This window comes from Dendropsophus ebraccatus, chromosome 7, assembly GCF_027789765.1.
Source record: "Dendropsophus ebraccatus isolate aDenEbr1 chromosome 7, aDenEbr1.pat, whole genome shotgun sequence".
Taxonomy (NCBI): domain Eukaryota; kingdom Metazoa; phylum Chordata; class Amphibia; order Anura; family Hylidae; genus Dendropsophus; species Dendropsophus ebraccatus.
The window spans coordinates 47484016-47508647 of NC_091460.1; the positions used below are offsets into that span (position 1 = coordinate 47484016).

Consider the following 24632-nt stretch of genomic DNA (forward strand, 5'->3'; position numbering starts at 1 on the left):
TGCTGGTAGAATAATGTTGTACTCTCTTAGCCATAAAAAGCAGTAGAAGAGTGAAGAAATCAGGAGATACCATTTACATTACAGAGTATATTTGATTGTAAGCTCTCAGGGGTCTAGTTCCCTTCAACTGTTATGAGTTTACACAAAACTGGAAAATTCATAAATATATACACACAAGACAGGTATCATCAAAGGATTTTAGAGACTTTAAAGTGTCACTGTCGTTATAACTTTCAAAATCGAAATCCAAAGTAGATGTGATATCAAGCAAGTTTGCAATATACATTCATTATTTTTATTTAGTTATCATGCTGTAAAACAAAGCTGAACTTACCAGAAATCCATGTCCAGTCTCCTGAAGTTTTTCAGTCCTGAAAAAATAAGACCAAACACATGAAGTCACGGCCATGACAGAGAGTCACGGCTCAATGTGTCCATCAGTCACATGACTGCCTTTTCTGTGAGCGCATGTGTTTAGTTTTTTTTTTTTTTTTTCCTTTTCAACTAGCACAGGACTAAAAATCTGCTTTCAGGAGACTGGATCTAGTAAGTACAAGTAAGTTCAGCTTTGTTTTACAGAATAATAACTAAAAAAAAAATAATGAATGTAAATTGCAATCTTACTTTATATGACATCTACTGTTGATTTAGATATTGAAAGTTATAACGACAGTGACACTTCAAAAAATAAAATGCAATATACATAGAGAAGGTCAATAAATGAAACATTCTGTGGCGTGACAAGAGGAAGCTGAGCTCTTACTGCTATCTATTTTATCAAATGGTAATTAATGGCCTTCATAGCCAGAACAGGTAACACATAGGCCGACATGGATCTGCCATTAATATTGAGACCATGTTGCAAACTTTGAAATTTTTGCATTAGTTTATATTCCCATTCCTTTCCTTTTGTGTCTTGAAATGTCCCATTAAGACTGTAACCAACAGGTCTTCAACTGTATGGTCCTTTCTAGAGAAATGTGCAGCCACTGGAAGAACCGTCCTGCTGTTATCAATATTAAAGGGGTTATCCAGCGCTACAAAAACATGGCCACTTTCCCACTACTGTTGTCTCCAGTTTGGGTGGGGTTTGGAAAATCAGTTGCATTGAAGTAAATGGAGCTTAATTGCAAACCACACCTGAACTGGAGACAACAGTAGGGGGAAAAGTGGCCATGTTTTTGTAGCGCTGGATAACCCCTTTAAGTCAGTGCCAGTTCATCCTTTCTCAAAGTCTCTGCCCCTTTCCCCCCACATAGAGGCCTGTAGTGGGACACTGCACAGAAGATCTGCAAGAAAAGGTTCCCTTGATTCCGTGTATGTCCTGTGACTGTGGGACAGGTATATTTTCTGTCATATGGATGTGCATGCAGAGGGCAGGTACATCGCTTATTTGGCATCCTGGTGGCGTAGTATTTTTTTTTAACCATGATCAGGTTCCCATGCACAGCGCTGATCGATTCCTGGTCACCGTCCCGGTCTGAGGCACTGAAGGCCGGTGAATTCACTTTAATGGTACATTTCAAGAAACAGAGGGAACAAAAATGGGAATATTAACTAATGCAAATGTTTCAAACTTTGCAACATGGTCTCAATATTCATGCCAGCTCTGTGTCAGCCTATGTGCGACCTCTTCTGGCTATGAAGGCCAGTAATTACCATTTGATAGAAAACAGCTAGCAGAGAGAGCTCAGCATCCTCCTGTCACGCCTCACAAGCTTTAGTTTATTGACCTGTTGTAAATAGCAGGGCCTTCTCTGTATATATTGCATTTTGTCATTTTTTTAACGTTTCTAAAATTCTTTGATCTCTGTCTAGTGTGTGTATATGTCTGATTCAGTTTTGTATAACATCATTGTTAGCAGGAGAAACTCAACTGGTAGTGAATAGAAATGAGCAAGATGCGAGTGCACTCTGTTTTGTCCGATTCCGAACTCAAAGCATAACCGGTGGCTGAAGAAGTTGGATGCAGGCTTAGAGAGAGCTAGAAAACATGGTATCCATGTTTACCAGGCAGCCCTAGGGAGATCTAGAAAAAATGGTATCCATGTTTACCAGGCAGCCCTAGGGAGATCTAGAAAACATGGTATCCATGTTAATCAGGCAGCCCTAGGGACTGCATCCAACGTCTTCAGCCACCAGTAATCAAATGCTAAGAGTTCCAGGTTCAGCTCAGGACAAACTTGAGGGTGCATGGGTGTAGGATGGTGAGCCTATAACTCTATGGAACTCATTCACCAAACCTATAGTTGTGATTTCTGACTAGACATGGCCACCTTGCCCATTGGGTGTCTGAAAGAAATCCACCTCCTATGTCAACACAGGCTAGGGGTAAATTGGGCCGATCCAGATGATTATCTCTCTATGTAATAGAGAAAACGATCAGCTGATGACACTGATCATTGGGTAAGGTTTGGACCTAAAATCGGCGGGCGGCAACCGCGCATGGTTATGTGTAATAGGGATGCGCGGCTGGCGGCTAACAATTGCCTAAACACCTGTTACCTTACCTCCCTCCGCTCCGGGTCTTCTCTCCCATGCTCCGCAGCTTCCCAGTCTCAGCAGCTGCCGTGGCGGTCCGTCCCGTGATTGGCTCAACTGACAGGCCGCTCAGACGCTGTCTGCTGGGACCAGGATGCTGCAGATCACAGGAGAGAGGACCGGGAGCGGGGAGAGGTAAGGTAACAGGTGTTTGGGCAAGAGCTGCATGGACATCATTGTTAACAATGTCCATGCAGCCCTTACTGCCTGATTATCGGGCCCTTAAAATGATTGGGCCGTAGTCGGCCCATGTAATAGGACCCTAATACTGTGTCTACTCAAGCTCTGCATGATTTGATGGCTCCTGTATACAAGCACTAGCTCACCAGTGCATGGCATAAATAAGAGGAGCCTGATGCTCCAGAAATAGACCTTTCTCCACCTATTGAGTACTCATAGACGCTGTAGAAAGAACTCTCTCTTCCGGGCAGTGTGAATGCTCAATTGAAATTCTGTAAGAAACAGCATTGAAGAACTCAATCTGATTTTGTAGAAAGATAATGCATTTTAAAGCCCATTAAGTGTGAATGATCTTAATACAATGTATTCCTATACTGTAGCTTGTCCTGCACTTTATACACGCCATTGGACAGCAATATTACTAGTGCTTTGCTAAATGTTATATGTAAATTATAAGTATTCTACAACTTTCTCATATGCGGTTCTTGTTGGTTTATTTTTCCACTGCCAGGAACCTTCTTGATTATACCCAGAGGCTATATGGTTACGGATGTGACTATTACAGACAATCCTCCATGAGCTAAATATATGAGGAGCACAAATATCACAATCTCTATTACTATGTATAGGAAAGGTACAATGAGGGAGATTTATCAAACTGGTGTAAAGTAGAATTGTCTTAGTTGCCCCTAACAACCAATCAGATTTCACCTTTCATTTTTCAAAGAATTTGTGAGGAATGAAAGGTGGAATCTGATTGGTTGTTAGGGGCAACTGAGACAATTCTACTTTATACCAGTTTGATCAATCTCCTCCAATGTGTCAATCCAAAATTCAGGCTGTTTAGAGCACAGACGATGAGGATGATTGGACTTAACGGGGTTGTCCAGGCAGGACTCTTTGAAAGAGAACACGTCTGAAATTTAATATTCCCGGGCGGGCAAGGGGCGGAAGGAACATAATAAAGAATTATACTTATCCGTCCCTGTGCCGCGGCAGCCGCAGCGCCACCAGTGCTGACTGGCTGAACAGGCATTTCTCAGCATTTTCTAAGCATTTCTTGTGACGTTAACTCTTTATTATGTGGCCCCCCCCCCCCTCTATGACAACCTAGGGTCTTTAACTTTTGCCCAGAGTTCTCCCTTAAAGCTGTATGTTTGGGGAGGGGTGGAAAAAAAACTAATATGTAACGAATTAAAATTGAATCACCAGTGCAGCCAGGCAGTAGAGACAACTAAAGTATAGAACATTAGTTAGACCACATCTGAAATACTGTTTCCAGTTCTGGAGACCTCACCTACAAAGAGATATTGATAAAATAGAACCGGTCCAAAGATGGGCAACAAAAATGGTGGACTTGTAGGGGTTATGTCACAAAGAAAACCAGTCTATACTGATGCAATATGTTAAATGTAACACATTTGAATGTATAAGCACTAGTGATGAGCGAGCATGCTCGTCCGAGCTTGGTACTCGATTGAGCAGTAGTGGATTATAATAGGGGCGTTTCGGGCGGCAGCCCGGGGCCCTGAGCTCCTGGGGGGCCCATGACCATCCAAAAAGACTTATACCTTCAGTGATGTACTGTCTCCTGGCTACACTTCTGCCATGATTTGCAAAAAATCACTGTTTTTTTATGGCAATTTTGCACAAATCAGGACATCATGACATTATCTGTCCTGTACTATGAACGCCAGGCTAGTGCTGCCATAGTTACAGTGGGTTGGGGGGCCCAGGCTTGGTGAATAGCCCGGGGCCTATGGTCAAGTTAATCCGCCCCTGCGATTGAGTATTAGGGCACTCGATGATACTCGTTACCTGGACGAGCATCTCCCGATACTCAAGAAAATCTCATCATCTGTTTCCTGTAAGTTTGGGCGCTATTTCTCAGCCATTAAACATGCAGGAGGCTCTTTGGTACATCCTGCGATGACGTGGGACCCATACATGTCGATAGCAGCGATTGGTTGGCCAGATCAGATGACCCTGCCATATAAAACGCGCAGCCGGCAGTACTCGCTTCAGACGCATGCTGTGAGAGATTAGGGACAGAGCTGCTGCTGGTCAGGGAGAGTGTCAGTGTAGGATTTAGCGTTCCAGTAGGCAGGGTATAGACTAGCAATATAAACAAACAGGTTTTTTCAGGGCTTCAAATAGTTTTTTTAATACTATTACTACAGACTGCTGGCTGGGACTTGCAGTGCTGCACAATTTAACCAGCACACTGTGGTGATCGGCTGCTGGCAGACAGGGGACATTAGGTGTTGCATACAGACCCCTAAGAAGTGCCCAGTGTACTCTTTTTTTTATTTTGGGGCTGGTGGTCCTGCTGTACCACATTGGATTGCTGGGATTTGTAGTACACCTACATAGAAGTTTACAGCTCATTGGACGTGGGTATCACAGCGTGTATCTAGGTCCAGCCACTACCAGATTGTACCGTACAGCCCCCCCTAAAATAGTGGGTACTACATTGTATTGCTGGGATTTGTAGTACACCTTTATAAAACTTCACTGCTCATTGGAAGGGGGTATCACAGCGTGTATCTAGGTCCAGCCACTACCAGATTGTACCTTACAGCCCCCCAAAACTTGTGGTAGCACAAGTATTTTTCCAGATTTCTGTATTTTTTACGCAAGACATCTCAGTTCCATACTGTGCAGTGTCCATAAAATGGTGAACCCCAGGGGTAAGGGTCGAGGGTGTGGGCGTGGGGCTCCAAGTGATGTGGTTGCCGGAGGCCGTGGTTCAGGGCAGGGTGACACAGCAGCACCTGTTGAGGAGGTAGCAGTGGCACACCGCAGACGTCCACTCCCTAGCTTCTTTGCCCAACTTACAGGGTTTCAAGGTAGACCGATATTGAAACCGCAGCAGTGTGACCAGGTGATCACGTGGATAGCGGATAATGTGTCCAGTAACTTATCCACCACCCAGTCTTCCACGCAGTCCAGCCACGCTACCCAAGGGAGTGGAACCCTTGCTCCGTTAGTTCAGCCTCCTTCCCCACAGCCTGGCCCCTCCAGGGAAAGAAGGGATTCAGATCCACCACCACCACCATGCTCCCAGGAACTCTTTTCTGGACCCTTCCCTGAGTCAGAGCAACCGGAGCAGTCGATTTGTAATGATGTCCAAACTATGCAGCTCACACAGTCAGTGGGTGATGAGAGTGGGGACTTGCAAGCGGGGTTGGAAGAGGTGTCTGATGATGACGATGAGACCCGGTTGTCAGACAGTGAGGTTGTTGTCATGGATGTAACTCAAAGTGAGGAGGAGAGTGAGGAAATGGAGTTGACAAAAATTACGTTTAGGATACACACCACCACAGGTAGGGATTGTGGAAAGGTGTCTGCACTGTTGCATGGCAACTGCAGGGTCACAGTTCAGAGATAACCAGGAAGTGATCAGATGCATGTAGACAAACAATGGTACAGTGAGGGAAGCTTCTTTACTAAAAACAGCAGATTTGTTTTATACTTTACATACTGTATAAGTATGTGGTACACATCTGATTTTACCTTCTTTTCTTTGTGACACCACACCTTTAAGGATCTAAATCTGTATAGTCTGGAGGAAAGAAGGGAAAGGGGGACATGATTGAAACTTATGGATATGTTAAAGGACTAAATAAGGTTCAAGAAGGATTTGTTTTTAATTTATAACTGAACACAAGAACAAGGGGAGACAGTCTGAGATTGGTTAGGGGAAAGATCAGAGAAAATATTACTTTACTAAGAAAGTAGTAGATGACTGGAATAAACCTGCCTGGGATAAGCACAGATCTATCCCAAGAAAATAAAAAAAGGAAATAATATAAGGGCAGACTAGATGAACTAAGTGGTTTTAAATTCTGCTGACAGTCTACTATGTTTCTATGTTACTTTCCTCTCTGGGTCACTTGCCTCTGCAGCCATATTGGTCGTTACTGTTAAATTATGTTCTCTAGAACTGATGACAAATTACCCTTCTTGGTGGAGCCTACTACTTTATGATCAGTGAGACCCCCCCCAATGATCATGCAAAAAAAGAGAATACAACACTAGTGGGTTTTTTCCTCTGCTCAATGGATTCCACTCACATGGCTGAAACTGAAGTATAGCCCCATTTAAGTAAATGGTTCTCTGCACATCTGGATGGTAGAGAGCAGGGAAAATTAGAAGAGAATGCAGTGCTTCACCAGTGCTGTACTACCTTAGTTCATGCCCTCAGATTAAAAAAAAAAAAAATGCCAGAAATACTGCTTTATGTTTGCCAAGAATATGGATTACAAACAAAACTCGCCTGGCTGCCACACTCTGCTGTAGTGTCCATTAGCCTCCCCATTGTTAACGTTTATTCTAACTAGAATATACAGTACAAATGGGGGTGGGGACCGTGCTCTGTATAGCGCTGTGCAGCAGCACTTGATTAGAGCAGGGAATGGGTAACTGCAGGGTTAGACAGCTGTGGAGTTCCCAACAGGAACATTGGTGTCAGCAAAGCAGACAGTGTTGACCCTTTCTGCTTCCAGTCAACAGAAGTGACTATGCAAAGAAAAAAGTCATATTACAAAGTAATAGAACTTTATTAAAGCAATGTATCGAGTACCCATTTTAATCCACCCTCCTATCTGATAAATTAGGTGAGACCCTAAGAGACAGACAGGAATGGTAGAGTGTAAGTGAACATATTACAATAGGCATCTAAACCCTCAGTTAGGAAAAATATTCTGTAACACAACTGACCTATGAATACTGAGGGAACTGAATCTTAGTTCTGGAGATGTTCTACGACCACATAATTAGTCATATACATTTTGCTGAAATATTCAGTACCCGCAAGTAGGAACAAAACATTACAGGTTACAAAATACTGCCTGTTTATTGATTTCAGTAGTGAATAAGCTATAGAAGGTGCAGAGGATACAGGTGCACATGGGAAGCTTGAAGAGGACCAAAAGGTCCCTCCTTCCCAGTATATACGTTCTGTAAATGACTATTGATAGTTGGGAGTCCCAGGAACTTCAAGTTACTCCTCTATATTTCAGAAAGCTATAAGCAGTTGTTAGTTCAGGGGTTCAGGCATTGTTCCCCAACCTGCAGGCTTCGGTGGTTATAAGCCGGAGCTAGTTGTTGCAGTATCGCTATCGCACTCGGAGGGCTCGGAGTAGTAGTTAGCTATCCCTGGGACCCAACACACACCCATTGTGCTTGTTGGGTTTCTAGTATCCCCTCATGCAGTGTGATAGTACTGAACTTAAATGCAGAGAGATAGTTGAAGAACACATAACTTTACCGAAACAGTCTCTTAAAGGCACAGTACAATTAAAATATAAGTTGCTGCTCAGAATGTGCATTTGAGCTTGAAAAAAGGCGTGTGAGCGCGTTCTCTTTAAATACACTTAAAATACATGGATTACTGTGATAGGAGGTAGACTGAGTTTTAGAAAAGGGGGAATTGTAAGTTTTGATCTTGATCACTTGGAAGGTAGTGTAGGATGTGAGTGTATCTGAGTTTTTGAAACTTGACTGTAGTTTCATGATGGACCACTTACAGGGGACCTGTCTAATATACACAGCATTGTGCTGCAGGGGGTTCTGACCACCTTGGAGTCGGTTGCGTTTACTATTAGTTTTGGAGAAAACCCATACTCACTGACAGAAGAAATCTGTCAAGCAGTGATGAGGATAAAGAGTAGCACATCCAGTAGCACAGGCCCTAGGTGGACAAACTGTAAGAGCCAGCCGTTGTTATGATCCTAAGGTCCTGGCGACCAATGTCTGCCAACTAAAGCTATCTGCAGATAGCAGGGCTGGGAAGACTTTAAAGAACAACCCCCTCAGCGTGAACGGGTCTGGATTCATTGTCAGCCGCAGCCACCCCCCAGACTTTTTAGCCGGCTATAGGTGGACAGACAAGAACTCTGGAAACTGGACTCAGAGACACCTCAGAAGCCCAGCATCAGACTTTGTCCGGATGTCTAGGCCCCGTACGGAACACACTACTGGAATAGACTGAAGACAGGACTAGGCTACCGTTTCTGGCTGACTAACAGGCCTTCACTACCGCCTTTGTTATACTGCAGGAATGAGTTCCCATTGGTGGAGGACACCTGAAATAACTTGTGATGGGATTGGACAGTGATGTGAGGAAATAGTAGATCATATATGTAAAATAGTAAATATGAACGGCTCACCTTATATGATTTTCTTTTCCTATGGACCTGAGGTGGGCTAGACACTGTTGTGCAACAATTACAGATGAGAAGAGAGGTTTTTCTTTTAGCACTTCAACCAAAAATTGTAAACGAATAAAAGCAGTCCTTTATTTCATCTTGGTTAAAAAAGTTTTACTCCCCATGGGAGAACCACGCCTAGGCATTTCGCACTCAGTGCTTAATCATGGTATCAGAAAATAGTAGGTCTGGGCCCTCATAGGCCAGACAATCTAAAGAGATATTTCAGCTGGGTGACCTTTACTGGAATTGGTCAACCTAGGGGTAACCATTTCTCAAGCAGGTTGCAGACAGAAAAGTACATATTTCTTCAGCATGTACTTGTTACAAAAGAATAGCATACAGGGACATCTACAGACCAGAGGCGGTATAACATCCTTCATCCTCAGATTAAACCCTTTAGACCTGTATTAAAGACAAAAGTCCTTGCTGCCCAACATATATACACACAGCAGCAGTGGACTAATAGGATTATGGGACACTGCACTTAGCTGTTACAGAACTAGAATACCTATGATGCCCGGACAAACAAAGAAGAGCTGGAGGTTGGAGAACACTCGGATTATAGGTTGTTTTGCCTAATTCCCCCTAATAAAACCTATGTCAGAGGCAAAGTCCATTTACATGAACTTATTATTCATCAACTTCCCAAATGATCAAATATTTTAATGGGATCCATCACGGGAAAACTGGGTAGAAAATTCCCATCATGCCTTTCCCATTAATCTTGTTATTTTATTTCACACCTTGTGGTCATGCCTAAGACACAGCGTAAACTCCGGAGAAAGGGGAAATGAATAATTTCAGACTTCCTAGACAAGAGCATTTCATTAACAGACTGGACATGCTCGCTACACCGGAACGTAGACAGCGCTACAAAAATGCAGAGCAAATTGGTATATTTTATCCACATGGGTGCACAGATGCAGCGCGCGGCCCAGAGAGGGAAATATTAATCATTTTTTCATGTCAGCCTTCTGCTTAAGCAAGTTATTTAATTTTGTATGAATGATAAAATGATTAGCATTATAATTATTGTGTCTTGAAAGTTGAAGAATCACGTCCTATGAAGCCCCTATTCCCTGTAGACACAGCTCAAGAGCTGTCCTTCAGAGAGGCAGCCGTAGTCAGTCAAGCGCTGTTCACACTAGGGCTTCCAGCAGATGTTTTTTAAGCTGGGTTCACACTATGTATATTTGAGGCTGTATTTGTGAGGCTGTATAGCAACCAAAACCAGGAGTGGATTGAAAACACAGAAAGGCTCTGTTCACATAATGTTGTAATTGAGTGGATGGCCATCATTTAATGGCAAATATTTGCTGTTATTTTAAAACAACGGCTGTGGTATTGAAATAATGGCCGTTATTTACTGTTATATGGCGGCCATCCACTCAATTTCAACATTGTGTGAACAGATCCTTTCTGTGTTTTCAATCCACTCCTGGTTTTGGTTGCTATGAGGACCTGACATGAGGACCAAATACAGCCTCAAATATACATAGTGTGAACCCAGCCTTATACTGTAATTTTTTAGAACGACAGACAAAAGCCAGTGTTTAAGTCATCATATGACATTGTTTAGTAGCTGTTCCTTTAAGTTTCGCCTTGCTGTTGACCTGTTCAAGACTGTAAAAAATGGATTTCTGACAGATTGTATTACAGTCACTAAGATTCTTTATGAGCTGTCAAGGTTCTGATGGAAATAGAGATCTTGATGCAAATATGAAGAGATCATTAGAGGACAATCTTAGGGAAACTAAAAATCTAAGTTGCTAATATGTCTCTATAGTGGATGGGGAGCTGAGGATGACGGTAAGTTTCTTCCCTTCATCCTCCTCGCCGTTTCCATGAAATTATTTGTTTATCCTCTATGCTACTTAGCCTTTGTGTATGGCAATACAACTGCAGCAAGTCAGAAACTATAGGGTATTGCAGTGTCCTGGAACCCATATGCCACTGTTAGTTTCCTTTTACTGTCAGTCCGCACCGAAGTATATGCTGCTGGGTTTGTCTACAGTTTTCTTTGCAAGCTATAGTGTTATTTCTTGACCAAAAGATGTCACTAACTGGTATTTACTTTCTATAACAACCAGCCCACTGAAGGTCTCAGGGGTTCATTTGTTCTTTGTATGTTGTTACACTGTAAGGGTTAGTTCACACAGAGTATGACATGCCAGCCTCCGTGTCATACATGCAGTCTATGGGAGGGCTCGTGCACTTCCTCTCTCCGCGCCTCTTCGCTCAGAAAAAATGACATGTCAATTCTTCCAAGCGGAGAGTTACGGAGAGAAGAGACGTGCAAGCCCTCCTATAGACAGCCTGTATAACACGGAGGCAGGGGGATTCCGCAGCGGGGGGATTCCGCCAGTTTTACTCTGTGTGAACTGGCCCAAAGTGGCAATGATTGTCAGCAACCCTCTTTCTCTTAGCCTAGCAGAGGCTGCTTCCAGAAAGTTCCAACCTATCAGGTACCAAGTTACCTCAAGCTGCTCTCCACAGATAGGAAACTAGCCCAGCTTTAGCCTATAAGTAGCTGGGGGAGACAGTCAGATAGTCTTTTTTCCTAGTTAGTCTACGGTTGTTCCTGAGCAGACTGACTAGTTCCTGAGCAGACTGAAAGTTCCTTCCCAGGACCTGGCCCCTGTAATTGTGTATTGCACAAAGGCCGTTTAAAGACCATATCTACAGTGCTACACACTCCTATGCCATGAATCTGTCTCAGGTGTCCAAGCATTCTTCCTCTGTGCCTGTGGGTGATGTGTCTACACTACATTATTGGTGTGAAAAGAGGTGGAGACAGAAAACAACAACTCCTCAATCTTGTGGGTTCTGATCCTCTCCTCATTGTTGCCACAAGGTCTGGATCATAGACTGGATCTATTATTGAATTACTGATTGTATTTAAAGTGACTCTGTACCCACAATATGTCCCCCCCCCCAAAACCACTTGTACCTTCGGATTGCTGCTTTTAATCCAAGATCTATCCTGAGGTCCGTTTGGCAGGTGATGCAGTTATTGTCCTAAAAAAGTACTTTTAAACTTGAAGCCCTGTGCCCAACGGGAGTATCTGTGCCCTAACTTTGCACAACCTCTCTGTCCCTCCTCCCCACCCTCCTCCTCATTAGGAATGCTCCAGGCAGATTGCTTCCTATTCCTCAGCTGTGGCAGCCCGGCACATGGGCTGGATCGTTAAGGACCTGAGCAATGTTCAGCATGGAGAAAATGTTCCAGTGGCATTCCTAATGCTGAAGAGGGTGGAAAGGAGGGACGGAGGGGTGGTGCAAAGTTAGGGCACAGATACTCCCGTTTGGCACGAGGCTTCAAATTTAAAAGTATTTTTTTTAGGACAATAACTGCATCATCTGCCAAACGGACCACAGGACAGATCTTGGATTAAAAGCAGCTATCCGAAGGTACAAGTGGTTTGGGGGGGACAGATTGTGGGTACAGAGTCGCTTTAAAGGTATGTCTATGTGTTTAATCAGCATTGTTATGCTGCAGGTGTGTGGAGGGGAGTACCTTATTACTTGGTTCCTTCTTATACCTGGAGCATTCAGTTTGCACGTTTTAGTGGAAGTGCTGACCAAAGAATTGCCTATCAAGTTGATAAGTTATAGCTATATTTAGGCTATGTTCACACTACGTAAAACTACGGCCGTAGTACTCGCCGCAGAACTATGGCCATAATTTTGCGGTGTGTGACATAGCTTTATGTTGAATGGGATCCCAGCCGGAGCGTACACACATCGTATACGCTCCGGCCGGGATCCCATGCGGCGCCGGAACAAAACTGACAGGTCAGTTTTCTGCGTCCGGAATTCAGTGAATTCCAGCCGCAGAAAGACCTGTCAGTTCACACAGTGAAGCGAGTGTGTAAACATAGCCTTAGTATGTATTTCCCATAAGAAACTTTGTACATTCTCTTAGTAAAGCCAGCAGGACCTTCGCCTGTCACTGGGATTGTAGAAAAATCTACATCTGCTCTTTTCCCCTATATATTTAAAGGGACATCAGTATTAATACACCTAGATGAAAATATTACAGTAGACTACATTGTACTTGACTGGAAGATAACCAGGTGCTGTACTCAGCTATTACAACCAGTCCCATAGTCCTAGAAGCAGCAGGGAGCATGTCTGACCACAATGAAAACAGGGAGAGTGGTGGTGCTCTCAGCTATTAAACATCTATCCCCTATACTGTGGATAAAGGATAAGTGCTCTTCTAAACAACATATAATAGAAGTATCAAGGCCAACTAAACATGTTCCATCACAGGCACATCCTCCATATAGTCCAGAATATATAACAAGGGATTAAGAGGCAAACTTGATTTGCTAAATTTATAAAGTCACTTTTTCCCAATACTTATTTAGTATAGGGCACCGATAGGGCTACTTCTGCCATGAGGCAAAATTAGTTTTTTGCTCAGGCGGCAGATTTTATGTAGTGGCCATAAATTTTACTGTCTACTACACACCACTGATTTTATTGACCCTATGATCTGCAGATGATAGCTGGACACAGTCGTAGAACGCAAGGAAAAAAAGGACGGCAGACACTCTGCAGGTATTGTTATATGTTTTAGACATTACTACACTACAAGTGATCACTAGTGATGAGCGAATACTGTTCGATCAAATAGATATTCGATCGAATAGTGAGATATTCGAATATTCGATATTTGTACGAATATCCCGCGAATATTCGATAAATATTCGATAAGCGTTCATATCCGCCAGCTTCCAGTTTCACCCTCCAAATGGTCAAATAGATGTTTTTCACTAATCGAATACTTGTTCCCATAGACTTTAATGGGATCGAATATTCGAATATTCACGGGATATTCGTGCGAATATCGAATATTCGAATATCTCAGTATTCGCTCATCACTAGTGATCACTACCCTTTTATATGGAGCACAAGGTGTAATGGTAGTATGACCATGAATAAGAGCACCAGAAGTAGTCACAATCCATTGACTCTTGTATATATATATCAGGGGCTTTTATTCTTGGAGAAGCAATAAAGATAGAATAATTGGTTACACACTGGTGGGATTTGGAAACTTTCTCTGTCTTGTCCTCACCAAGGATAGAAGGTAGTGATTGGATAGGGTTATTTTTAGTGGAGCTGGATTATGTGTATGCACTTTCTATTATAAGCTGCAGATCTTCTGCACACACACCTTACTTATTTTTTTGAATAGGCTTGGGGAAGGAGGGTTGATGGGGCAGTGTGGGCACAAGGGGTGGGGTTGCCATTTCAGGTTTCGCCTCAAGCAGAAAGCCTACAATCAGCCATGGGCAATGCCACATCTGTGGAAAAATCTCTCCACCCTATATTGTAAAGAAACAGTGTGGCCCTGTAGATTATATACACTCTTATCTAAAAACCTCTTTGGTAGGCTTTGTAAGACCCTGTGATATTGAGCCTAAATCCCCTTCTCAATTCTCTCATAACCTGACCAAGCAACATAGATTAAGAGGAGTCTGACAGCTGTAATTCACACCCCAAACTTCTGAGGCTGTTAGGTGTTATTTGAAGGAGACACATATCACCTTTTATATATCCATCTGTACTTCCATAATATAGAAAAAATGCATTTATTCTCCAGTGTAAAGGGTCAAAGAGGCTTTTACAAGCTCATGAATTACTACAAGATGCTATTTAGACAGCATTAGTTTAGGGATGTAGATTTTTTTTTAGCAGAAACCTGTATTTCACCATAAGGTAGCACTTAGCCTCACCTCCTAGAAATATGAATGTGCACTGCAGTTCTGAATGCAGCTCACTTCCCAATTACATGAACATAGCCACAGCCCTAAGCAGAGCCAAGACCCGTGCATGAGCAGCTCACATAACCGGCTCTACTCTATACCTTTATGCTGAATTCATAAAACTTTAATTCATTATTGATCTCTTGTGTCATGAATATTGTATCCATCCCATTGTTGTGAACAGAGGTTTACTGTTCACATGGAGAATATTTTCATTCACAGGAAGGAATGAGGAGTAAATGAAAAGCCTGTGAGAAGTTGAGCGCATGGAGATATGTCACAAGCCTGGAGTAACACATCCCGCAAAAAGAGCATCCATTATTTACTGAGCATTTATGGAAGGAAGACACAGTCCTAATGCCAGAAGATGTTGAGTCGGAAGTAATCAGCTGGGTTTTTGGTTAACATAGATGGATGACCGCTTCCGATCAGGATGGGTTATAGTTAATGGCTGTATTTTGGTGTACATGTAATATATTTTTAAAAATGTTTAAGCGTGACATTAAAATAAAATTTGTTTTGTATCGTTTTAGGGGTTTTGTTCTTACCGTTTTTACTATGTGGTTTATTATGACATACTAAGTTTATTGCACTGGTCAGTGTATTCAAATTTATATAGATTTTTATTCATGTTTTTCTACTCCCATAATTAAATGAGTTTCTTTCAAAAACTAATTTGTAGAGATGAGCAAACTTTAAAAAGTTTGGTTCAGCAGGTTCACCATAATTTGAAAAAGAGTTTGGGTTCGCCCCACCCAGATTTTAAACAAACTGCACTAAAATGGCTAAATGATTGCAGGTATTTAGCTGTTTTAGTGCAGTTCAGCAAGTTTGCTCATTAATACTTACCTGTCTGTGCTCCTCCTGACTGACTGAGATGGGACAGCACCGTGACTAGTAATTGGTCAAGTGGGCTGTCATTTCTGACTGTCATTCAAACTTAGTCACTCAGCCAATCACTGGCTTCAGTACTGTCTCAGTCAGTCAGTGATTGTCAGTCACACAGTCAATTTCGGGAGTGACAGCCTGCACAGCCAATCATTGACTAAGATAGGAGAGTTCCATGGCCAGTGATTGGCTGAGCAGGCTGTCACTTTTGTATCTACCGGAACATTCTCTGTTAAGAAAACTTTATTAAGCTAGAAAGTGAAATCCTCTGCAATAACCTTAACATGGTGAATAAATAACTCATTCTAAGGACTTTCGGTTCTTTATAGGAAACACAGAAACACTATATCTGGTCCAGTGGACCTCATTTACCTATAATGGGGTCCGTCAGGGTTTCCCTATAGTTTGTTATTGTGCCATGCCCTATTATTGCTGTCATACCTCAGAGCTTTGTAATTATTTACCAAAAAGGATTACATTTTTAGTCCACCCAAAATTGGAGGCACAGAAGGGAGTGGATCCCTATGATCATACACACGTGGACACCAAGATTATGTGCTTAGCTTCGATTGCTGAAAAGCCAATCAATGACTTAGACTGAGACCACGACCAGTGATTGGCTGAGAGGGCTGTCACTCCTAAGACGAGAGTGACAGCTCGCTCAACCAATCACTGGCCACGGTGCTGTCCCATCTCAGTCAATGATTGGCTGAGCAGGCTGGAGGCGGCTGTCATACGGCAGACTGAGAACAGCACCTTCAACAGTCTACCAAACTATGGTCTGGAAGTGCTCATACTCAACTGCTGCTCCATTAAACAATGGGTACTCGTGACCAATGAAGACTGTGGACTGATCACAAGAACAATCTGAATCCTCAGATACTTATCACTTATTCTTAGAATAATTGATAAGTTGACACTAAGGGAAAACTCCTTTAAATCACCATTGACAGAGCAGGCAGGTTTTGTGGAGATGACGCATTACATGTCAGAGTTTTGATAATTTGGGTTCCCACCAATTTCTAGATAGAACTGGGAGAAGCACATGGCTGAGAGCTTTTCTCCCTTACTGGCTGCTATTTCTGACTCACTGCAGGAGATGGCTTCATGGACCTATTGTAGCATCAATCTCCTGAGCGGGATAGAGCAGCGAGCTAATGGCCGTATTACATGGGCTGACATTTATTGTAATCAAGTGCCACTCGTCTAGATTAATGCTCGCTTACCGATCCTATTATACGGCTCAATAATTATACAGCAAGGGCTGCAGGACATTGTTAGTGATGTCTGTGCAGCTCTTACTGCAAATAAATAAAATAATAAAGTTTTACTTACCTCTCCAGGCTCCTAGTGTCCTCCTGCCCTTTCCCTGCTCACTGCAGCCACCACTGACACTTCTAATCGTGTATGTGCAGTGACAGGCTGCTTAGCCAATCACTGGCCAAGGCAGGACAGCACCCTGGCCAGTAATTGGCTTAGCGCCCTGTCACAAACTTCAGCGGCGGCTGTGGTGAGCGAGGAACCAGCAAGAGGACACCTGGGAGCCTGGGGCGGTTAGTATAACTGCAATATTTTCTATATACTTTCATCAGCCACTGACCATGCATCTCCTATCTCAAAGAGTGATGCACAGTCAATGGTCAATCATTTTTAAACTAGCAGGGGGAAATGAAGCTATTCTCCTGGTAAGAGTCTGAACACCTAGACCTAAACCGATCAAAATTTTTAACACGTCTGTGTGACATGTGAAAAGTTTTTTCTAAGGGACAGTAAGACTTTAACTAAATATTGTTGCTAAACTTGTGGAAATGGAATATAACCTAAAATAAGAAATATACTTTAGTCTGATTATTAAGCATATGGAGCTTCCCTAACATGAACCATATGAAGCATACCTATTTGTGGTCGTAAAAAAAAACATTAAGAACCCAGCAACTCCATAGTCCAATGCTAAAGCAAGCAGTATACGGAATTGCTGGTAGACCAATAGACTTGCATTGCAAGTATCTTGCAATGCATGTCTATTTGACCTAACCAGTTCCATATATCACTTGTTTAGCAATAGACTGCAGATTTGGCTGGGAATTTAAAATGTTTCCTGCAGCCACAATTAGAGGTATCCTTTAAGACGTATAGGCCCCTTGTTTAATCCTGTATCTCTTTCTCTCTTTGAGCTGTGTCAGGCTAGGTCCTTTACCTCTTGATGCAAACAAGAAAGTTTCCTGTTTCGCTGACAGAAACCAGAATTCTTGAAATGGTGATGAATTGAAGCCCAAAGTATACTGGAAAGCTGCAGAACATTGCATTTTACGATGAGTATGATTTATTTACAGGAAATTAGACAACCCCATTGGGACGGGATCCCACTCAGGAATGGTCCAGGAGATCTGAACATATATAGTTCATATACATAGAAAGCCTAGCTATATAGCAAGGTGCAATGCAGATAAGATACAGTACATAAACCCATCTCTTTGCTGCGCAATAGCTGAGACATGATTCCCATGTTGTACGCATCAAGGAGCACATTAAAGATGACAACATAAATCATATTAGAATAAATGTAGAATATAGAGGACCATAAATAATATTGAAAGCGGGTTGTTAATGAAGATAGCCACTTTATAAATATAAGCTGGCTAATGCACTGCAGGCCTAGCCAATAATGATGAGCTGGTATTGCAGGGGTAAGCTGCGTTCCCCTTCAGTGGTCACAAGAAGTAGTGTGATACATGGACGGGCAAAACAACAGCTGACCTTACACAGTGGTTGTTCTCTATGGCTCTTAGAGGGCGGACTCAAGCAGCATACACCCTCCCTGCAATGTTCATTTGCTTTAATAGGGTGTACAGTGGTGCCTTGGATTACAAGCATAATCCGTTCCGGGACCACGCTTGTAATCCAAATCACTCTTAAACCAAAGCAAATTTTCCCATAAGAAATCACTGATATGCAGACCATTGGTTCCACCCCCCAAAAAATAATGAATATGAATATGTGATATGATAAGTTACTGTACAGTATAGCAATCAGCATGTGGAGTATAATGTATAGTAAGTATACATTAACACAACAGCTGACAGAGACTGCAGGGAGCATGAAGGAATGAGCAGAACATATGTGGGCACATAAATGCAGCGCTCTCTGTCCAGAGAGAGAGGGGGGTTAGAGCTATGAAGAGATTACCTATACAGTCCTGTCCCCTGATGTACATCCCAGCCTGAAGTGGAACTGCTATGATTTGGAAGGTGAGGGAGACTTCCTGGGTCAGAGTACAGGGCTGTAGACCCCGCTATGCACCCAGTACAGGGAGCTCTTAAACCGAAGCAATGCTCTTAAACCAAGTTACAATTTTGAAAAACTGTGAGCTCTTCTTGCAAAATGCTCTCAATCCAAGTTACTATTAAACCAAGTTACCACTGTATATGTTTTCTAGGTTATATATCCAAGTGATAAATTTGCTTGTTGTCGGTAAAAGGCGCCTGTTGTCCCCGATTTCCTTTGTATCCGTATTTGTAGGTATCCATCTCTAGGTCACAGATCGCATACAGCACCTCAATAATAGTTCAGGAAATGTATCAATGCAGATTACATATTGAGAATTAGAAGAAAGAAATTATAATTGAGTTCATGGAAATGTTGTAATCTAGGTAGCAAAACTTGGTGGATAAATGATAGGATATATCTTTAGGATTCTTTAGTGATCATGTCCACCCCCCAGCCAATAGATAAACCTCATTTATCATCACTTTCTGCTTGTCCGCATGTTTATTATCACAGCTGCAGGGCCAGTATCTTTAATAGATGTGTATACACTCAAATATAACAAGTAAAAAGTATAACAAATGATTCTGCTAGGAGCTGCTTGTAGAATATTTAACGTTCTGCAGTGTGGCCCTATTGGAAGCTAGGAGCAGTATACAGCTGATATTCAGATACAAAGGATGAAAGGAGCACGCCATATTTTTTGTAGAAGAGTATTCCTATACTGTAGCTTATCATTCTGCACTAAGGTGCCAGGATTACTCAAGTCAGCAGGTTAATATTTTTGAAGTGCCATGTTACTTGCCCATTCTGATGTCACTCCTAGCCCGGTGTCTGCCTATCTGACCTGGTCCTAACTTACAGCTTCTTTGCTGTAAACCAGAAGTTACTGCCACCGGTCTATAGCTTTAAGATGCTACTCAAGTATCTATGAGCTGCATAGGTGGCAGTGACTTCTGGTTTACAGCAAAGAAGCTGTAAGTTAGGACCAGGTCAAGTAGGCAGACACTGGGCTAGGAATGACATCGGAAGGGGCAAGTAACGTGGCACTTTAAAAGATGGACCTGCCAACATGAGTAAGCTGGGCACCTTAGTCCAGGGTGTATATACAAAAATATTAGGTGCTTCTAGAAGTGTTATAGCGCTAGATTACTTTTCCAATGTCCTTCACCTTCTGCAAGTATATAGTCCTATATCATTCACTGGGGAAAGACACAGAACGGCACAGCAGGTAATCCCCTTAGGAGTTTGATTAGTGCATCCACATGGATGTCCACCGATTTCAGTGGAGTGGAGTGGAGGTAGATAATCTGCTAGATGGGGTGCTCAGCCATAGTTTTAGCAATGTCCATCCTAATTCTCAATAGGAAAATGAGGCGGCACTCACCATCATACTTGTGCAATCATATCAGCAGGTAAGACGCCACTCGGCCATGATTATGGCCGAGTGGCGTCTTACCTGCTGATATGATTGCATTGTGTTTTTACCACAATAAATGAGCACGAAGGTCTGCACAAGTATGATGGTGAGTGCCGCCTCATTTTCTTATTGAGAATTAATATAGTCCTATATATTGCTTATAGTCAAGATTATCAATTTTATATCAATGTTGTATAATGCCAACATATTCTGCGTTGCTGCACACAGATTTTACTGTACATCAGTTGTTGTCTCCAGTGGAGCTCACACTCTATTTTCCCTATCCCAGGAACACACTATGGTACAGTTCTTAAGGTACCCATACACATAGGAAAGCTGTCGGACAGATGTTTGGCTAACAGCTATCTCTTCTGAACCCTCTATACATATAAAACTTTGGCTTAGTTGAGCATTCATGTAATCTGAAAAGATACAGGAGGGGTAAGCTGCTGCCAGAGAGCTCTGGCTGTTTACCTTTCCAAAAAGGATCAGACAATTCAAGGCTATGTTCACACAATGTAAAACTACGGCCGTAGTTCTCGCCGCAGAACTACGGCCGTTGTTTTGCGGTGCGGAACAATGCCTTATTTGCAATGGGATCCCGGCCAGAGCGTACACACATCGTATATGCTCCGGCCGTGATCCCATACGCCGCCGGAAAAAAACTGACGTGTCAGTTTTCTGCGGCAGGAATTCAGTGAATTCTGGCCGCAGAAAGACCTGTCAGTTCACACAGTGAAGCGAGCGGCTCTGGCCGCTTACTTCACTGTGGGCTATGGGAAGCTCTGACGCGGGAGCGCGCTGATGCGCCTGCATCAGAGCTCTGCGGCCGGAAAGAGATGGTCCGGCCAGAGACGGGCCGTTCCGTGACCCGGCCGGGGTCACGGAACGGCCGGTCTCATACGTAGTGTGAACATAGCCTAAAGGGGTTATCCAGTGCTACAAAAACATGGCCACTTTCTTTCAGAGACAACACGAAGCTCCATTCACTTCAATGGAACTGATCGTCAAAACCCCGTCCAAGTTGGAGACAAGAGTGGGGCTGTCTCTGGAAGAAAGTGGCCATGTGTTTGTAGCGCTGGATAACCTCTTTAAATCTAACATGCCTGATCCTCCTCTCCCCCTAATATCAGGCCAAAGAAATACTGTGTGTAAACATAGCCTTAAAGAGGTACGCATTTTTTTTCTTTCTTTCAAATCAACTGGTTTCAGAAAGTTATACAAAATTGAAAAAAAATTATATTTAAAAATCTCCAGTCTTCCAGTACTTATCAGCTGCTGTATGTCCTGCAGGAAGTGGTGTTTTCCTTCCACTCTGACACAGTGCTCTCTGCTGCCATCTCTGTCCATGAAAGAAACTGTCCAGAGAAGTAGAGGTTTTCTATGGAGATTTGCTGAAAAGAATACACCACTTCCTGCAGGACATACAACAGCTAATAGAAGGCTTGAGATTTTTAAATAGAAGTAGATTACAAATCTATATATAACTTTCTCATACCAGTTGATTTGAAAGAAAAAATTTTTTTACCGGAGTACACCTTTTAGGTTCCCATACACTTTATTTAGGTGAAAGTATTAGTTGCATAGGGGCCTCCAAACTTTCTATTGTCAGATGATGTTGGTGGAGATGGATTTTTATTGCCCAACCCTTTTGTTCTTGGAGGGAAAGGCTGGCACCAGAGCTATCTGGCTGAAAGCTCTCTCCCCATAAGGATCACATAAAGTTTTGGCGGTATCTAGCTTGTCTAGCTGTGTTTGTGTGAACACTGCCTCATGTAGTGTTTGTCTGCATGTTTTAATACTGTTATTTATCAATGTTCTAGTTTAATGCTACCACTGAAAACAGGACTGAACTGGGCCTGGGTGGTGGTACCACTTTGCCACTATGTTAATACCCCTCGCTTGTCCTCTGTGCTGCCATCCAGGAGATATGCCTACCCCATGTAAGAGGTAGCAGTTGCTGGATCAAAAGGCAGCCAACAAAGGCTATAGCATGGGACCAGATATATAATCTTACAGGATTCAACCATAATCCTCTATGCACCACAATAGAGCATAATGGAACATCCATTATTGAATACAACAACTAGTGTCCATTGATTACATGAGTGGTCTGACTGCTTAAAAATATTGAGTGGGAGCAAACATATTCCTAACATTCTTCATACAAAATGAAGGGATGATCCAGCATCCCTCTAAAAGTTATTTTTATTTCATTCCATTAAAAGACAAAACGTCACAGACGTGTTTCGAGCATGATGCTCTTCTTCACGGAATTCATTTAAGCCTAGACACAATCAGGTTTTCTTTTCTTGCAGATTATAACATAAACCCAGAAGTGGATTTAAAAAAGTGTAAAAGTAATACCTGTCTCTTCATCTCCTATTATGACCCACTCCTGGTTTAGTTGCAAAAGTGAAAAAAAAAGCCAAATGTAGGTGCCTAATAGTTTGAAATCCTATAAGTAAATCAGCCCTTCGTGAATATCAAGCAAAGTTGTGATAACCCTTCCATGATAATTTGCCACCAAACATAATACATCATAGAAGAAACCGGACCTTTATCTTAGTTAGACCTTTCAGACTGAAAAGCTGGACCTTAAGCATACTGCTAGGCATGGATGGTAATGTAGGTGTTAGCAGAAGTGAAGATATGTGAGATAAAGTACTGATCATGGGTGTTGTGACTTTTATGGATTGTCAATAATCTCATTGAAAAACTAATATAGTCAGCTCCCCGGTCAGAAAGAGCTGATAACATGGAACGGTAGGTTCCATTCAATTGCCTTTGCAAAGTAAGCACATTTGTACTGCATATTTGCTTAAAATCTACCAGGTCTTGAATACATGTCAATGGTTGTCAATATTGCCACATTTCCGAAACACTGAATCTTCTAGTTTAGCAGTATTGAGTCCTTCTTCTTTATATGTAGCATGCATAGTCTATAGTAGCATGCATAGTCTATAGTTCATTTGCATCGTCTTCTGCAATCGTGCAGAAAACACGGCTGTAGATCCCAAATGGATAGAACTGCAGATATTTGCTGATTTCACACATGGATATTTGCTCTTACACAACACACATGGAAGATTCAGATTTTTATCACTTTAGGTCATACCCAGCAGCAGAGATTTAGACAGGTTCATTACTAAATTTTCTTAAAGGGGACGCTCATAATAAGTTGTAAACATACTGTAAAAAAAAAATCAATGCAACTTTTTCTGCACATAGACCAAACTCAGAATTATTAATATGACAAACTTTTAATACTTAAAGTGAAGTTCCTTCAAAAGTGGTCTTTCCCTTTAAAAAGCAAGGTTAAGCGAAAAAGCTAGACGCTGCATGATTCCAAGCTGACACATGTTAGCACCTATATACATAATTTACCAGCCACTTTTCCTTACTACTTGACCAATTTCTATCTTTCAGATTGAAGAAGATACAGTATCACTATGTACTAATACAGACGCTCACCTTGTGTCCAGCCCCATTTATTATGTCAGATCAGATACAATGCCACCAATATCCCAGATACAAGCTGCCATTCCAGGGATATCTTGCACAGAAGAATCTGATTTTATCCTAATTTCCCTTTCGTCGTATTACAATAAAAGACACAGAAGACAATGCAAAGGTTAAATATAAAAATGAGATTACCTTTACCTGCATGAAGCGTCCCAGTGGCCAGCCGCACCAGGTACTGCACAAACTTCAGGATTTCTCTTTTACAGCGTTTCCTACAGGTGCTCATCTTATGGAGCAGTATAATGGGATGTCTCAGTCTCGGAAAGGTGAAGAAAGGCAAAGTTTTCCCCCAAATTGGATTGTCCTTTTTTTTTTTCTTATTAAGGTCACACCTCAAGGAGTGCACAGTGTTCTAGAATTGCTAGCACATCTGCAAGGAGCTCTCCAGGAGTGAATGTCATCGATGTACTGCTGCTGCTGCTGAGGTTTTCTCTCTGGGTAAGCGCTGGCTCGCACCAGGATGACACTGTGCAGACAGCCTGCCTGGCCACTGATGCTCAAGTGGAGTTAACTGGATATGCTACAGGAGAGATTTACTTACACAATGCTCCCAGTAGAAAATACAGGCTCACATCAGCCTCCAGGCGGAGCTTTAAACCTGTACTTTCTGCACAAATCCAGGCACTTCACAGCCTATCTTCATGCATTGTTTATTAATGAATGGGCTTGTAAAAAAAAATTAACCGGTTGTCACGGAACATCCCATCAGCTTAAAGGGGTTCTCTAATTTTATGTAAATAAATTTGGATAATGTTTTAGTTTTCTATTCTTACCCTTTTACAAGATCTCTGCTTACTGTCAGTTAAAAGCAGGAAAGCAAGC

The 24632-nt window shown here is 42.3% G+C and overlaps 1 protein-coding gene across 1 annotated transcript in view; it reads right to left on the minus strand.

The window, feature by feature from the left end:
- Window positions 1–24214, minus strand: part of KCNIP4 (potassium voltage-gated channel interacting protein 4) — a 405696-nt gene extending 381482 nt beyond the window's left edge. The window contains exon 1 of the mRNA XM_069976475.1: window positions 23943–24214. Within this exon, the coding sequence (XP_069832576.1) occupies window positions 23943–24036 (94 nt within the window). The 5' untranslated portion in view covers window positions 24037–24214. The remainder of the gene's footprint in view (window positions 1–23942) is intronic.
- Window positions 24215–24632: the final 418 nt, after the last annotated feature.